Below are 16,117 nucleotides of genomic sequence, written 5' to 3' on the forward strand. Positions count from 1 at the left end.
TGGAATGCGCTTGTTCACCACAACCATGTCAATAGTCATTGGAGGGGGCCAGTGATGAAATATCATCACAATATAAAGTCTATTGCTTTTCTTATTGTTTCTAAAAACTGCTGAGATAAGACTGAAAGTGTATCTTGAGAACTCCTGCCGATCTTCATCTCTATCATGTTACATCCAGGTTCGTGCTGTACCTCTGGGTCGTCGCTGTGTTTCCAGTCGCCATCTTTCGTCCCAGCCTTCCTCATGGAGACCTTGAGTATCTGACCCATCGTTTCGAGGTCCGTGAAGTGGTATTTGTTTCCGCAGTAGAACAGGGTCGGTGCTGGAGTGGCCATTCCGTGGTCTCTCGTAGCAAGAAAATTCCATTGTTCTTTGCTTTTGTGGGTCGTTCTGTCCAACAGATTTGTGCAGCTTGCTGAGGCCACCATGCTCGTCGTCAGTGGAAATGGAGTCGAGTTGTAACACGTGATTTGACATTCCCACGTATATTGTGGGGGAGGATGGGGAAGGGCTAGAGAGTGAATAAAGTGCACCCCTGTATCTCACGGATCGGTGTGAAGGCTTGGTTGGTAATGGATCCCAGACCCTGAGTCCCATTGACATATTGACCCAGGGGTTCACGAATATGTTGATGCCACGATATGTCTGGCCCTTGGTCCAGTCGCAGGTTGCTGGGTCATAAAATTGGACAGTCTCAAGGCACTTTTGTTGCGACTGCGTTGGTTGGAAAATTTTGTGCGAATAAGGTCGTGCTCCGGTAAGTCGAAGGTCGAACGTCTTCAAACACCCATTCTGGTGGCCTCCGGCAACGAAACGTTCATGGCCGATGGGAAGGAGAGACATGATCTGACCATCATCCACCACATCAACATACTTTGCCACTGCTTTGGACGGGGTGCGCATATCATGCAACCGAGAAATACCATCTGTCCACCCAGAGAGAATCAAACGTCCCGGCTGTCCGGAAATGCTTGCGACGTCGTCCAGAGGCACTACCACATTGGCGTTATGACGGCCCACGATATCAGAATCATTGGAGGTCAATGTCTCTGTCAATGGCGTTCGGCATCCATGGGAGTTATTGATGTCGTAGACCCGAAGTGGAGCGCGTGAAAGACCTTGGAGATATTGTGAGGCGATGGCGAGGCTGGTTTCGGACAAGAATTTGACGCATCGTGTGCGTTCCACAACCTCTGAATTACCATGGAGAGCGAAAGTTTCCAGAGGAGAAATATTTTGATCGGAGCTGTGGACTGGATATAGCCGAAAAGAATCATTATCACAAAGAGCGAGGAGTGGATCATGGCTTGAATTGACATCCATGCCGGTTGGACGTGAGCGTCCGAAGTTGTAGTTGGCCGACTGATGAAAGTCGTTGACCTTTGAGCTTGTCTCCAATTTCTTGGTCTCTCCATCGGCCGTCCTCAGCAAGATTGTTTCACCCGCTCTATTATCATGCTGAGAAGGCCGAAGAAGTCGGACGTCCATAATGTCAAGGTCCTGTCGATCGTCCTCAGATAGTTTCGAAGAAGTCCATGTCGTCACTCCATCAGCGATCGTCCGCACCCTGAGTCGACCAGCTGCTCCCCATGCAAGGACTTCCTTTCCCGACGACCAAGATCCTCCTTGCCAGGTCTCATAGCTGTCTATCACCGGATGGTAGCCCGTCGTCCAGGCAGTGTGGTCCATACCAGGGATTGTCTGCCATTCTGCAGGGTCTGAAGGTGGGTGACATTCTTTTGCCACAAACGCCTTACGATCCCATGCTCGGGACCGCGACGTCAGGACTCTTGCCGCATCGCGCCACAATGGAGGTGTGCGAATTGAGGGGAACTCATTCCTTACAAAGTCACGAAAGATTGTTTGGTCATTATCAGCGACAATGGCATGGAATTGGCGACTGACTTGGCTGAGATTGGTAATGGACGATGCGGTTGGGAGGCATCCGGCTATCTGCTGTAGAACTTCTAGAGGAAGCTCGTTGAGCATTGAGATGTAGCGAGTGTCGCAAGCGTTTGCTAGAAGGGACAATATATTATAATAAACATGATCGATGGTGAGAGAAGTCTCATCGAGGAGGCGAATACAAAGAAATGGTCGTTGCCGTTCACCCAATGGCGTCATGCCTTCGAACGTAATTGACGCTAAATTATATCCAATTGTCTGACAGCTATGGCCTGCAGTTTCAGGCGGGTTTAGGCACGTGCAACACGTGCAATTAAGGATTCTGTGCCTGGTCAGGTCAATATAAATCTGTCTGACAGAATACTCTCCAAACATCTCCTAGAGGCAAACTGAACGTCGTGGAATAACAGATCTCTGGATTTACAATCATTATTGGTTAGATAGGACAAATCGTATGAAGCCATCCTGAACCATCCACTAAAGGGGCGCCCAGCAAGAATAATGGGCCGATATGGCCACAATCAAGGCCATCGAGGCCAGATCCGTCCACCAAATCCAGTCAGGTCAAGTCATAGTTGATCTATGCTCCGTCGCCAAAGAACTGGTGGAAAATGGGTTAGATGCCGGCGCAACATCGATCGAAGTCCGCTTTAAGAACTATGGACTCGATTCAATAGAGGTCCAGGACAATGGCACCGGAATTTCTCCATCCAACTACGAAACCGTGGCGCTTAAGCACTACACCTCCAAGCTGGCCAACTACGATGACTTGTCTACGTTGCGAACATTTGGCTTCCGTGGCGAGGCACTTTCGTCCTTGTGTGCCTTATCTAATTTCTCCATGACAACGGCGCAGGCCGATGAGGTGCCTAAAGGCAAGCGCCTTGAATTTGATACCATGGGTAAGTTGAAGTCGACGACAACTGTGGCCAGCCAGAGAGGCACGACTGCAACGGTGGAAGATCTTTTCGAGGGCCTGCCTGTCCGAAGAAAGGAACTTAGCAAGAATGTGAAACGAGAATATGGCAAAGTGCTTAGTCTGCTCCATGCCTATGCTTGCATTGGAGTGGGTGTCAAATTCACGGTCAAACATACGATTCAGAAAGGGAAAAGCACGATCGTCTTCTCAACCAAGGGTAACGCAAGCACTCGAGAGAACATCGCCAATGTGTATGGCGCGAAGACTCTGGCGGCTCTTGTCCCGTTGGACCTGACACTGGACTCTCAGTCAAAAATGATGTATACGACAAGGCAAGAGAAACAGACCAACATCCAAATTAAGGGCCATATCTCAAAGCCAGTCTTTGGCGAGGGCCGGCTAACCCCAGACCGCCAGATGTTTTTCGTCAACGGCCGTCCCTGTGGGCTCCCCCAGATGGCCAAAGCCATCAACGAAGTGTACAAGTCGTATAATGTCTCACAGACTCCGTTTATTTTTGCTGACTTCATCATGGATACGGATTCTTATGATGTCAATGTCTCGCCAGACAAGAGAATCATTCTTTTACACGATTCTGCTTCTCTGATTGAGAATCTCAAGTCGTCCCTCACTGAGATGTTTGACCAGCAGGAGCAAACAGTGCCGCAATCAAAATTTCGTGCTCGCAAACTGGCTATTTCTCGAGCTTCACCTGTTCAGCGACAGATCTCTATTGATTCAGCAAATGATATCAGGGGGCGGAGCTTGACACCTGAGTCTACTGCCGTTGAGGCCAAAGATGACGATGGGATTGCGTCAGAATCGCCACCAGCACATCTGTTCGTAGAACATTTCGGGAATTTTGCTAGCACCCGAGAGCGGCCTGACCTGGACAAAGTTGACGAGAAAGGCGACAGACAACAGGAAGGCCGCACAAAAAGAACCGATGGGCCCGTTAGGAAGGTCTTCGAACGAGCCGTTGGACACAAGGAGGACGAGGACGAAGAGGACGAAGAGGATGACGATGGTGATGCTCTTCAACGACACTCGGAAGAATCAGACACAGCATCAGAAGATGAAACAGAGAATGATCTGACAACAACTCGAGTGCAGCAATTTAACACAAGAATGACGGAATCTGGAGTGGACGACAGCACATCCAGGAGACGTTCAGGCCAAGCACTCGAGGACAATTCGCACGAAACTAAATCATCAGCAGATTCGGAGGATGTCCTAACCGACACAGTACCAGATGCCTTCAGTCGCATGAGAACGAGGAGAGCACCGGCAGAGGTTGCCACGATCACAATAGGTGACAAGACTGTGACCACGATACTTGGTACACAATTTTCGCACAGTCAACAAGCCAGCGCGAGAAGCGGCCAATCTGATAGGCAGACGGCGGATGGTAAGGCACCAAGTCTATTTTCGCAGTCTCTCCGACGGTTTGGTGTCCATGGACCAACAGAGGCCGAGGATGAAGGGGAAGAAGAGGAGGATGGTCTAGTACGAGGTGATTCAGACAGCGATGGCTTAGCAAGCGAACGTGGTCCATCAACCTCCCAGGAAGCCTCGGATAGATCATCGTCAGTTAACAAAGATGGCTTCCCGGTTGCTCCCGAGGAGGATTCAGCTGCGTCGTCTGATGGCGCCTACATCGACGACGAAGAAAAGAAACGCGAGGAAGAAATGCGAGTTGCGGAGCTGATCCGCGCGGCAGAGGAAGCATCAGTCATACCGACCAAAGACAACATGAAGAGAGCAGCAAAAGCGATGTCGGCTACACGGACGAGGGATTCAACAACCAACTTGCTGGCGACAGTCAACGTGACAGCCAGGTCGATCGCGGCTCAGGTATCTGCGATGCATCGATTGAGCGCGCAGACTCACGATGCACAGGGTGTCACATCGGGGGAGAGCGCAAACACAGATGCAGAGACAAGGTTGTCCCTGACGGTCTCCAAGGCCGACTTTGCGAAGATGCAGATTGTGGGTCAATTCAATCTAGGGTTCATCATCGCTGTGAGACGTTCAGACGGGGAGGAATCATCGAGAACAAGACAAGATGAGTTGTTCATCATTGACCAACATGCTTCAGACGAAAAATACAACTTTGAGCGGCTTCAAGGGGAGACGGTGGTGGGAAACCAGAGGCTGGTGCAGCCAATCAGATTGGATTTGACGGCAGTGGAAGAAGAAATCGTGCTCGAGAATCAAGATGCGCTAGAACGAAATGGGTTCGAGGTGGAAATGGATCTTAGTGGGGAGGAGATGGTAGGTCGAAGATGTCGATTGATCAGCCTCCCGTTGAGCAAAGAGGTAGTGTTCAACACAAAGGACCTGGAAGAGTTGATTCAAATGCTGGCTGAAGCACCGGTGAATACAAAGGAGTCGACCGTGCCTCGGCCGAGCAAGGTGAGAAAGATGTTTGCAATGAGAGCATGCCGGTCGAGCATCATGATCGGCAAGACGCTTTCTCTCAGGCAGATGGAGAGGGTGGTTCAACACATGGGCACCATCGACAAACCTTGGAACTGCCCCCATGGACGGCCAACGATGCGACATTTATGTAGCTTGAACGACTTTCGGCCATGGCATGAAGGGGATGATTTGTCTGGAGAAATGGAGTCAAGTGTGAGCCAGGCCTTTCGCAATTATACACAGACCAATTAGAATATAGACGAATGGACGAATGGAAAAATGGGAGAATCTATCTTGAGCCATGTATAGATGGTGCGTTCCCCCCGACCCAAATCCGGGAGACTCCGCTCTTTCCAGATTTAATATTTTTGTGGTAAAGGCAAAAGTCGCAGGAACGACTACGATTATTTGGAATGGAAAGAATTCTATGGCTACACTTTAAGGTCGAACACTACAACATCCTTCAGAGTAAACTAGGATGATAGTAGTACTGTACACTTGATAGACATAATATTTAATAGACACTACAGACTACTACTAACATTGTTGACGATGTCAGTCCTGACCATGGCTGATTCTGGAGAATCCGCTCTTCCACCGGAGATAGTGGACGATGAACTCTTGGCTCGGCTCCGACAATTTCCCGTGACTGTGGCGGTTGGAACTTGGAAGTTGTTAGTGGTTGAAAGCCGGCGTGGTATGCCCGGGTGTCTTGGGGACTCCAGAGCCTGACAGCTGAAGATCAGGTCTGGGGTCCCCTCGCCTCCGTGCTCCGGCCTCCGTCATAAGGGTCGAATGATGAGTCTGGGCAGCAACCAGGAGTCACCCAGTCACTCCAGTAAGCCCGCAGGTGGTAGTACGGAGTAATAATGTTCTGTGTGTACGGAGAATGTGTATCGCCGTGGCTCGTGACCTGCCTGCGCACACTCTTGTGAACCCCGGGCTGTCTCGGGCCTTCCGTTTATCCTACGGCCTCAAGTGTTCAAATGAACCTCGGCTGTTGGGGTTTCCAGGTCCCTCCCACCAAGTTTCTCTTACCGTGTCGCCGAACAGTATCGATCTTCTTCGTCTCTCTTTTCTGACTTGTCATAGCCAGCGCCGCGGCAAACCCCATCCCATCCCTTCCCTTCCCTTCCCATCCTCCTATCCTGGCCCATTCCGAAACGGCATCCGACTGACTACTGATCACTCTGTGAAAAAAAGTAGCCTGGTCTCTCCAAATCTCTGCTGCTTGTCCTTACTATACCATCTCATGCACCTGCTCCAACTGTAACTCTTCCCAGTCCCTCCTTCCCATACCAACACAAACCACCAACAACACACTCTCCCCTCTTTCCTCCTCTGCTTCTTCCAGATTTCTGGTTATGTTGTCCACACTGCGACTTGGACGAGCAGCTTCTTCTCTCCTCACAACCACCCGTGCCTCAAACTCGTCAACTCCCATCAAGGTATTTACTTTCTCCCGTTTGCGTTTGCCGTTGCTCCATTCCCCCGAGCTGTTCCATTCATTGACCATTGTTTCTCTCACCCAGGCTTTCACCATGGCCCCCGCCAATAAACGAAAACAGTCTACCAAGCCCCAATTTTGGGTGACTGAGGGTGAGTGAAAAATCAGCATCTGCTGCTTGTATATGTGGCTAACATGCTCTCAGAATACAGAGAAGACAAATCCAAGGGCAACATGCTTCGCTTTGAGGATTCTCTCCCCCGTCTGCCCGTCCCTACTCTCCAAGAGACCTCCGCACGTTATTTGAAAAGCATTCATCCCCTCCTCTCCAAGGATGAGTTTGCCGCTTCCGAAAAAGCTGTCGCCGAGTTCAACAAAGCCGGCGGCCTGGGCGAGAAGCTCCAGGAGCGTCTGATTGCAAAGGCACAAGACCCCAAAATCAAGAATTGGATCATTGACTGGTGGAACCACGACGCTTATCTGGGCTATCGTGACCCCGTTGTCCCATATGTCTCCTACTTCTACTCCTTCCGGGACGATCGACGCCGGAGAAATCCCGCCAAACGTGCCGCGGCAATCACCACCGCAGCTCTCGAGTTCAAGCGCCAGGTTGACACCGGTGATTTGGAGCCTGAATACATGCGCAAGAAGCCCATGGCCATGAGCAGCTATGAATACATGTTCAACACCTCGAGAGTCGCCGCTTTGCCCGCCGATTACCCCATTCAATACCCCGCCGAGGGCAACGAGCACATCATCGTCATTCGAAACAACCAATTCTGGAAAGTCCCGACCCACGTCGGCGGTCAGCAGCTAACCACGGCCGAGTTCGAACTGCAATTCAACAGAGTCTACCGAAATGCCCAGCAGACCACCCCCTTCGGTGCTCTCACTTCCCTGCCCCGTGATCAAGGCGCAAAGGCTCGCGAAAATCTCCTAGCTGCGTCCCCTCTCAACGAGGCCACACTCAAAGACATCGAGGCCTCATCATTCGTCGTCGCCTTGGATTCGTCGGCTCCCGTTACCTTGGAAGAGCGAGCACACGTCTACTGGCACGGTGACGGCGCAAACCGCTGGTACGACAAGCCTCTGCAATTCATCGTGAACGACAACGGCACCGCAGGTTTCATGGGTGAGCACAGCATGATGGACGGTACCCCAACTCACCGAATCTGTGACACTGTCAATGCCTATATTGTTCACAACAAACTCGACTTTGACAACCCTTCTGTTCGTTCCGACCTTGCCGATCCCGTCGCCCTTCGCTTCGAGACCTCTCCCGCCGTCCTCGAGGACATCTCTGCCGCACAAGCACAATTCCGACAGGTCATCGCATCCCACGACCTCCGCGTCCAGGCATACCAGGCCTACGGCAAAGGTCTGATCAAGAAGTTCAAGTGCTCGCCAGATGCGTATGTTCAAATGATCATCCAATTGGCCTATCACAAATTCTACGGCAAGAACCGCCCAACTTATGAATCTGCTGCCACCAGAAAATACCAGTTGGGCCGAACAGAAACCACCAGAACTGTCTCCGACGAGTCAGTGGCATTCTGCGATGCCATGGCTGACTCCTCCGCCCCCCGAGAAGAGGTTGAGCGCAAATTCCGTGAGGCTGTCAAGGCTCATGTGCAATACACCGCCGATGCCAGCGACGGCTACGGTGTGGACCGCCATCTTTATGGCTTGAAGAAACTCGTCCAGGAAGGCGAGGAACTCCCGGCTCTTTTCAAGGACCCTGCATATTCATATTCTTCCAGCTGGTACATTTCATCCAGTCAATTGAGTTCCGAATACTTCAACGGATACGGTTGGTCCCAGGTCATTGATCAGGGCTGGGGTATTGCATACATGATCAATGAGAACAGGTAAGAAGACTTGGAACCTTCGCTCAAATCTCCTCAACTAACTTTGGCTAGCTTACAATTCAACGTCGTTTCCAAGCATCTTGGTTGCGAGCGCATGAGTTTCTACCTCAACGAAGCTGCCAACGATATCCGAGACCTGCTCACCCCCTCTCTCGAGCCTCCAAAGGCCAAGTTGTAGTTGTGCTACCATGTCACGCAATGATTTGAATGGTTCAATTCGCTGGACAGGGCTGGAGCCAAGTCTGTGGGGGACCGTTACAAGTTGAAGATGCATGTGCACGATGATTCGGACCTCGCGCAATTGAGCATAGAGACAGATTTGCGGGGTTTGATCATGGGAAATTTGCGGGATTCATGTTGACTGGGTACATATAGACAGACTATGTTGGCGGTGTGTAGGATTCGTGTGCGGTGCCAGCAATCAGACAAGAAATGTAAAGATACCAAATAGTCCAAGTCATGTTGGGCGTCCTCGCAAAATCCGCTGTTGATGTCATTTTACTATCATATTATATGGGAAACAGCCAATCCCCATGATTGGAGTTTCACTGTAGATGGCGGGTCCGTGTTGTTACGCTATTATTACACCCTTGGTCATGGCCACAGGGACAGATTCCGGCCATATGGCCGACAATAATATACATCCATGCCCACGGGCTCCAATCACATGCCGAGAATGACCCGGCCTTCTCTGGTCAGGACCAATTCCTCAATCTCACCGTTGCCGCTACCGCATCCATCGCCGTTCTCAAGGTCGTGTAACGTTCGAGGTCGATATCGTTTGACTACATCGACACCCTCGAGCCCGGCTTCTCGCGCAGCCTGGTTCCACAAGATCTGCTTGATATGGCCGCGTTTCAACGGCGTCGGCGCCCGAAACGTTGGCGAAGCGTGTTCGCCGGCGGAGAATCCAGCTGGAGAGGAGAGAAGATTGCCGGGGGCGTCCTGGTCAAGATTCCTTCTGTTCTCATTGTCCCCATCCTCGAAAGCCTGGTCAATACGAGGAGATGCATCTTCCAAGTTCCGTTCCTGACGAGTTACACCACCCGGCGAGGATGCCGCGTCGCCAGAACATTCAACTTCCTCCAACATGACCCAGACCAATGGCCGTGTCGACCGACGAAGACTTTCCACCACGCCTTTGGTGGCAGGCCTGGTTCCCACCAGTATACCAACTACAGGACCTGAAGTAGATGGTGATAAAGCGGCGGATGAGACATGGAACTGATCCCTGGTAGTATGGCTGTCTAAATCGGTCGACGACTCATCCCCAGCAGTGACTTCATCTGAAAGGCCACTCTGCAGTGTCGAATCCCGCCCCGTCGACGGGCTTGCGATTGCAGAGGGAAACAGGCGACCAATTCTGGCTCCTCGGACTGCACCGTCAAGTTCGCGGATTAGATTCGGACCGATTTTGGCATGTTTGCCCACTAGGCGTTTGCACTGGACAAGAACACGGTACACGTCTGACGATCGAGTTGTTATTGATGTAGTCTCAGTCTCACCGGAAGAAGAGGATCCCGCACGTAGATGTATGTCTGGAGAGCGTGGCACCCTCCAGTATCCGACCAAATCGACGCCACGGTCTCCCCTTCCACCAACACGGGTCAATTCGAAGCCATAGCGACTTAAGGTTTCCAGGGTCAAGTATTCATACGCCGTGCCCGTGTAGACGGTGCTGGTCGGAGACAGGCCTGTACGTCGGGCGTCGGTGATGAAGCTGGCAAGATCGTGGTGGGGATAAGAAGAGGGGAGACTCGTAGGACTTGCAGCAGTGGCAGCGTCCGAATCTCGACGCAGGGAGGATGGAGTTGCGTCCGCTACTGCAGCGCGGGACGACGAGGAACATGTCCAGGAGAACCACCTCTTTTTCAAGACAAATTTCATAGTGCGACTGCCGTTTGACGAGCTACAACCTGATCCAGCGAGTATATGAAATTTCTGCGAAGCGCCCAGCAATCTCAGGCAGCTTTGTTGCCCTGTAACCGCTGTGGAGTTGACTCGACTGTTTGTGACTCTATGGTCTTGCCCTGACTTTGGCCCGTGGGTATTTGACCGGTCGAATCTTGCTGCGCCATTTTTTCTGCATGTTGTTTGGCTACTTGAGCGTACTTGAGCCGTGTGCCAGCCCAGAATCCGACGCCAAACAAGGCTGCGAACGTGGGGATACTGCGTGGTCGGATGCCAAACCTGGACATGGATGCGCATGCGGATTGGATGTTCTAGGGAGCTCGAACTCGTTCTTGTTGTTAGATGCGGAGAAGGGGGCGTGGCGTGAAAGAAGGCAGAAGAGTATCGACTTGAGTCGGTATCGAGGAATCAGTGAATTGACATGGGATGGCAACTTTTGGGACTGGAGAATATCTGGCTGCTTTTAGTACGATCGAATGATATCATAAATGAACTAAAAGCAGCATGGTTACACGACAAGCAAATATTCCGAACTGGTTCACATCGCATTTCATTGTCCTCAATTGTGTTACATCTTCCCACTTCCCTTGACGCCGATCTAATGAATTGAACCTCCATGTGGTGCCCAGTCATGATGTTAGACATCTTGCTCACTGCCCAGCAGTCATGCGACAATATTCATGACTTATCATACCCCGTTATTGTGTCTTAGACTTTTCGTATTACATTGCATGTTTCCATGTCTTGGATGTTGGGACAGTGGGTTTTATTCATTGTAATGGTACACCTGGGCCTGGGTTAGCGAACTGTCACACCAAAGATCGACATACAACGTCAAGGAAAAAGACCCACAAAATAATCCGGTAGACCAAAGGCTTCATAATTCAAGCGCCGGGCCATTTTGGCAAAGCCCTCGGTTTCGATGAGATGATAGAAGGGAAAAGGAGGAAACATGGCTCCATCTCGGTGCACATCCGCCTTGACCATTAGGGCGGTGCCACCGACCCCATCCAACGGCATGATTCTCCTTTCGTCATGTTCTGGTTCACCCGGGAACTTGGCAACCTTTGCCATGAGTAACCTATACGTAGGCATCTCGGCGTACCCCTCGAGGATGATATCTTCGGGTCCCAATGACGCTGCCAGGTTTTGTGCAACACTGCTGTCTCGCCACGAGTTAAAGTCGTATGGTCTCACCTCTGACTCGCCTTGATCGTTGATGAAGCGTTGCATACAGTTGGGAACAATGATGGGTTTGTCGTGGCGGGTCAGGTCCTGGATCAATGTCGGTCGTGTCTCCACCACGTCCCCGTCGAGCCACAGAACCCATGAAGTGTGAGGACCGATGGTGGTGAAGAGGAGACTGTTTCGTGCAAGAGCCATGGCGGCTCGACGTCCCTTTTGATGTTCAAGTTTGTGACGTTCTTTTTCGTCCTGGGATTTCAAGGGAGGGTCGAAATCCTGTCGAAGAATTGTGATGGACTGGAAGCGGTGCTCGATGGGGCCGGACTGTGTGATGCCAATGGCTTCTTGTAAAGCCGCTGTGGCCACATCTCCTTCTTTTGTCTTGGGGGTGATGAATCCGAGACTGATATGCTCGTGAGGGTACGTTAGGGTAAGAAGGTTGGACCAGTACTCTGGATAGAAGCGTGCCAAAGGAGTCAAAATCAGAACTTTTTCGTTGCGTGCAAGGGGATTGGGCGATGATGTGAGATTGTTGAGATCATAATGGACAACAGGAGGTGGTCTCCGGACACCTTTGGAGCCTGGTGAGTTGGACTGCTTGCGGAAAGCCGAGGTAGGAGGAGACAGGGGATTGTCGGCGGCCGCATCAGCCGTCCTTTGCAAGAGATCAGGAGACCCTGTTACTGGAACCGTATTGATGCTGTAAAGGAAATAAATAAAGACGACAAAGAGTAAAACCCCCAAGACGTGAGTCCTGTTGGTAGTGCGAGGTTGGCGCATGTCGGATTATGCCATGCAACCAGGGTATGTGATGGCCGTCGGTCGAGTCGAGTGGTGTAGCGCAGCTGGAAGAGAGAACGAGTGTCACCTGGGATGACGACGATCTGTTTGATGCATGACGGGGATGATAGGGGAGGAATAGTCTCAAAAGCGAGAGAGGGTGGTACAGAGATGTCTAGCCCAAGGGAAGCCTGAGGGAATCCTGAGGGAATCTGATGTGGTGGAGTCGATGAGCCTGGGGGGTGGGTGACGGGTTTGGGACTGTGAGAAGCAAGTGAACAAAGAATGGCAGGAGTCTCAGTACGCACGCACGCACGCACGCAGAGGCCGGCTGAACAGCTCAGACCCTTTGTCCGGCACTTCTCGAGGCTTCGAAGGGAGTTTCGAATGAGTAGGGAGAGCGAGAGAACGTTCAAAGGTGTGAGAGTGAGAGATTGTAAAGGTGTCTTGCACAGACTGCGGTGTGGAATGGCCAAAGTTCCATTCACTTAGGCACTTCCCGATTCGGCATTGACGTCGGTGCCACGATCCTCAGCCACATTAAGGCCTTCAGCCACCGCGCCGACTGGGAAGCGACTATTTGCACCAGCACGAAAGTCTTCCCTGCCACTATTACACTACACGTCGAGATTTATGATATGTTCAAAAAGTAATGGATTTTGGTCTATCCAGCTAGCCTGGGTAGCAAATCTCCACCGAGCCTGAAATATTCGTCCGTCTCACCAGGAGATCCTGTCTATATTTGGTCGTAAGTCAGGTCACATGCTCGCTCACGCTATGTCGACCCAAGCCATTCTCAGAAGGCTTGATGTGCTGACCATGTCGATCAGGCAAATGACAGGTGCGGTATGCTCTCTCGCTACAATGTGATTGCAGAGAATTCCGTTCGAGATGACGGGATGCCGTTTTGGGGTATCGTGATGCCATATTCGAAATGCAGGCTAAGATAACTCCATGTCCCCGGATTGGAATGCTAAGCGCCAGTGTGGTATTGATGCAGTCGTGATATAAAAAGAAATTCGTGAGATTGGATGTGGTAGACACCGTTGTACGGCGATCTGGAAGAAGCCCCCTCGCTCAACTTCTCAACGGCGAGCCACTGGTGTCGACATCTGATTCGTGCTAAAAAAAATGTTAGGAAGAGGATGTTGATGTCTTGACGTTCTGTAAGCGACCACCCCTATTTACCGATAGATATCAGCTTGCCTGACCTTCTTAGTGAGCGGTTCATCCTTCTCGGATGAATGGTCACTTCTAGGGCTTCTCGCTGCGGGACTGGTCGCTGGAGACGGCTTTCCAGCACCAGCCACTGCGAAGTAGTCGATGGCTTCGTCCAACTCGAGGGGAGTGACAGGACCCTTGGGGCTGCCGAGGGGATCTAGCCGAGGACCACCAGGCTTGATACCCATCGATGAAGCGGCGACTTTGGATGACAAATGCGTTCGTTCAAGAAATTCTCGTTGCTTCTCCCGCATCAGTCGGGGTGACTCGATCTGGATGGGTTGATTGACTCGGTTGACTGTGATGGCTGGGCTGGTGACAGTTGAGGTTGGAGTAGCAGGAGCATCGAGATGGTTGAAATTGGAAGGATGGAATCTTGGGAGTGTCATGTGCATATTTCTTGATGCCTGTCGGCCATGTGGTGGTGGTCTTGCACGTGACGACTGGTGAGACATGGGGTGGTGTGTTGAGGGTAAACGGGGAGACAATGGCGAGGTTGGTGTGTATCGGGCTGAGTATCCTTCTGATGAATGCATGGTGGTCGTCAATCACAAGTCACCTCACTGTGAGACAAACAGAATTGGGGCAGTGCTTCTAGCCAGTGGATGGTAGATGGGGGTACATGCGGCGGCTCTGGTTTTGGCGAGCGGATGTAACAAAGACACTCTCAGTGGCTAGGTGGGTAGGTGGGTGATATAGAACGTTGAGAATGTTGAGTAGAGGAGGTGCTTAAGTTTTTGCCTTGAGGTGAAAGTAGTGCACTTGTTGGAAAGGAGTGAATGGCACGATGATAACAAAACACGACTGAGGCGGAGGAATAGGGCCTAATAATATTATGTACCGAACTGAATCCTTTACAGGATGGTAGGCCTCGTACCCAGTCACCCAGTCACCCAGTCGGCCAGTAGAGTGGAGTGGCGGTTGGCGCAATCCTCAGGCTACCGAGGGAGAGGGGTCAACTCTAGGGACTAACCAGATGGAGTTGGGCCACGCTGAGGGTAACTTGTAGTACCAGGGGTTGCTAGACGGCCAGGCGGGAAGACCAAGGATCCAAGGTTGGCACTGTTGAGTCTTGCCCTGCTCCTGACTGGGGTCGCTTCAGAAGAGGGTATGCTTGGGGGTGGAGGCGGTGGATGGGCTGATCGACACCCAAAGTCCAGGAGGAAAGTGTGACGAGAGCGATCAGCAAGTTGATTTCGGGTTTGTTGGCGTGGGAAAGGCACTGAGAGGGCAGAGAAGGAGATGAAACACCAATTGACGGCTTTTTCAAACGCACAAGCACATGGCTGTCAAAGTTGGTGGGTCAAAACTGTTGCCAATGTGTGAATGATGGATGTAAGGGTGTATGCAGGGCATCTCAAGCATTCAACTTGACATATCCTGGTTCTCAACAGTGTTGATCACTACTGGCAATGCAGTCTGGCACTTGAATATGCAAACGAGGGAGGCGAGGATCAAGGTATCTATGGAGATAAGCAACGTGAACAGTGGCAACTGCTGGCTGAAGAATTCGGGCATTCGGCAATCCAGCGGAACATAGACATATGCATACGTCAGGATTGAGATGACAAAGTACGAGGACCCAAGTACGGGTGCGTAACGGAGCGGACAAGACCCAGAGTGTTGGGCTGGAACCAGAGTTTGTCATTGGCACCATAATGAAAAATTTACTTTGAACGGGACCATCGTGGACCGTGTCAGACTTGGTGGGCTTGAAGTTGTGCACGACGGAAGTGGCTTGGGCTAAACATGGAGTCGAGGGAATCAAAGCTCGGCCGAAGTGATAACAAATCCAAGTGAATTGCAATGGTCGTCTGACGTTCTGGGTGGGTGTTGGCAGTTTCCTTGCAACACTGTTGGTCAGGCTCGAATTCATGCAAGAGATTGGAGACTGAGAACTCGGCAGTCCCTCTTGAGATTAGGACCACTGAGGCGCCTTAGGGGGCGAATGATTGCGAGCACCTCTGGTACTGTCTTGCTGGAGAATCTGTATAATTTCAGGTTATTATGGACACACACAGGCAGGGGCCTCTGGCCTAGCCCGTAGTCGCACTGTGATTGTTGCTGAGAGGCGACCTACAGTGCAATGGAAAGTCAGGTACCTACCGTGCCTACCTAAGGTACTACTTAGGTACCTAGGTATCTAGTCTCTGGCCAGTACAGTCTATCCCTCTCCTGACGCGCCTAAGTAGGCCAAAGGGACTGACCCAAAAATCCAAGTTACCTACTTTGTACCAACCAGGTCACCAGGTCCAATGTTCTGTCCCCGCTCAGGTTTCAGGGGCGAGGACGCGCAGAAGTTTCCGTGTGGACAAAGAGTGCTTGCGTTTTCATGAGAACGCCAACAGAGAACCACCTACTTAGTTGGCAGATGGCGGCGGCGGCGTGCGGGCGCTTGACGCGGCGTCAGGGACGTCCCCGTGGCCCCTCGGCCCCCTTCCTCCCTCCCCCCCACCAACC

At 51.5% G+C, this 16,117-nt stretch overlaps 6 protein-coding genes across 7 annotated transcripts; 2 read left to right on the plus strand and 4 right to left on the minus strand.

Annotated features, from left to right (window-relative positions):
• Nucleotides 1-116: 116 nt before the first annotated feature.
• Nucleotides 117-2,066, minus strand: PV10_01902 (uncharacterized protein). The gene has a single exon (XM_016366159.1). The coding sequence runs from the start codon at nt 1,987-1,989 to the stop codon at nt 169-171; it is 1,821 nt and encodes a 606-aa protein (XP_016229808.1). The 5' UTR covers nt 1,990-2,066; the 3' UTR covers nt 117-168.
• A 350-nt stretch (nt 2,067-2,416) lies between these two features.
• PV10_01903 (uncharacterized protein) lies at nt 2,417-5,504 on the plus strand (the record flags this gene model as incomplete). The annotated part of the gene is made up of 1 exon (XM_016366160.1): nt 2,417-5,504. The coding sequence occupies one exon, from the start codon at nt 2,417-2,419 to the stop codon at nt 5,495-5,497; it is 3,081 nt and encodes a 1,026-aa protein (XP_016229809.1). The 3' UTR covers nt 5,498-5,504.
• Nucleotides 5,505-6,285: 781 nt separating this feature from the next.
• On the plus strand, nt 6,286-9,047 carry PV10_01904 (uncharacterized protein). The gene is made up of 4 exons (XM_016366161.1): nt 6,286-6,693; nt 6,778-6,844; nt 6,898-8,560; nt 8,612-9,047. The coding sequence occupies exons 1-4, from the start codon at nt 6,610-6,612 to the stop codon at nt 8,736-8,738; spliced, it is 1,941 nt and encodes a 646-aa protein (XP_016229810.1). The 5' UTR covers nt 6,286-6,609; the 3' UTR covers nt 8,739-9,047.
• Nucleotides 9,048-9,099: 52 nt separating this feature from the next.
• PV10_01905 (uncharacterized protein) lies at nt 9,100-10,860 on the minus strand. Its single transcript, XM_016366162.1, has one exon. It carries the CDS (start codon nt 10,766-10,768, stop codon nt 9,224-9,226), a length of 1,545 nt encoding a protein of 514 aa, XP_016229811.1. The 5' UTR covers nt 10,769-10,860; the 3' UTR covers nt 9,100-9,223.
• Nucleotides 10,861-10,959: 99 nt separating this feature from the next.
• PV10_01906 (uncharacterized protein) lies at nt 10,960-12,865 on the minus strand. Its single transcript, XM_016366163.1, has 2 exons — nt 11,324-12,865; nt 10,960-11,258 (listed from the first exon to the last, which is right to left on the minus strand). The coding sequence occupies exons 1-2, from the start codon at nt 12,434-12,436 to the stop codon at nt 11,238-11,240; spliced, it is 1,134 nt and encodes a 377-aa protein (XP_016229812.1). The 5' UTR covers nt 12,437-12,865; the 3' UTR covers nt 10,960-11,237.
• A 205-nt stretch (nt 12,866-13,070) lies between these two features.
• PV10_01907 lies at nt 13,071-15,116 on the minus strand. 2 transcript variants are annotated; one of them, XM_016366164.1, is made up of 2 exons: nt 13,648-15,116; nt 13,071-13,558 (listed from the first exon to the last, which is right to left on the minus strand). In XM_016366164.1, exons 1-2 carry the CDS (start codon nt 14,191-14,193, stop codon nt 13,514-13,516), a joined length of 591 nt encoding a protein of 196 aa, XP_016229813.1. In that variant the 5' UTR covers nt 14,194-15,116; the 3' UTR covers nt 13,071-13,513. The 2 variants fall into 2 exon arrangements, with proteins under 2 accessions (XP_016229813.1, XP_016229814.1); XM_016366165.1 differs by having other exon boundaries at nt 13,071-13,591.
• Between the last annotated feature and the right edge of the window lie 1,001 nt (nt 15,117-16,117).

The sequence above is a fragment of the Exophiala mesophila genome (genome assembly GCF_000836275.1).
Source record: "Exophiala mesophila strain CBS 40295 unplaced genomic scaffold supercont1.1, whole genome shotgun sequence".
Classification (NCBI taxonomy): domain Eukaryota; kingdom Fungi; phylum Ascomycota; class Eurotiomycetes; order Chaetothyriales; family Herpotrichiellaceae; genus Exophiala; species Exophiala mesophila.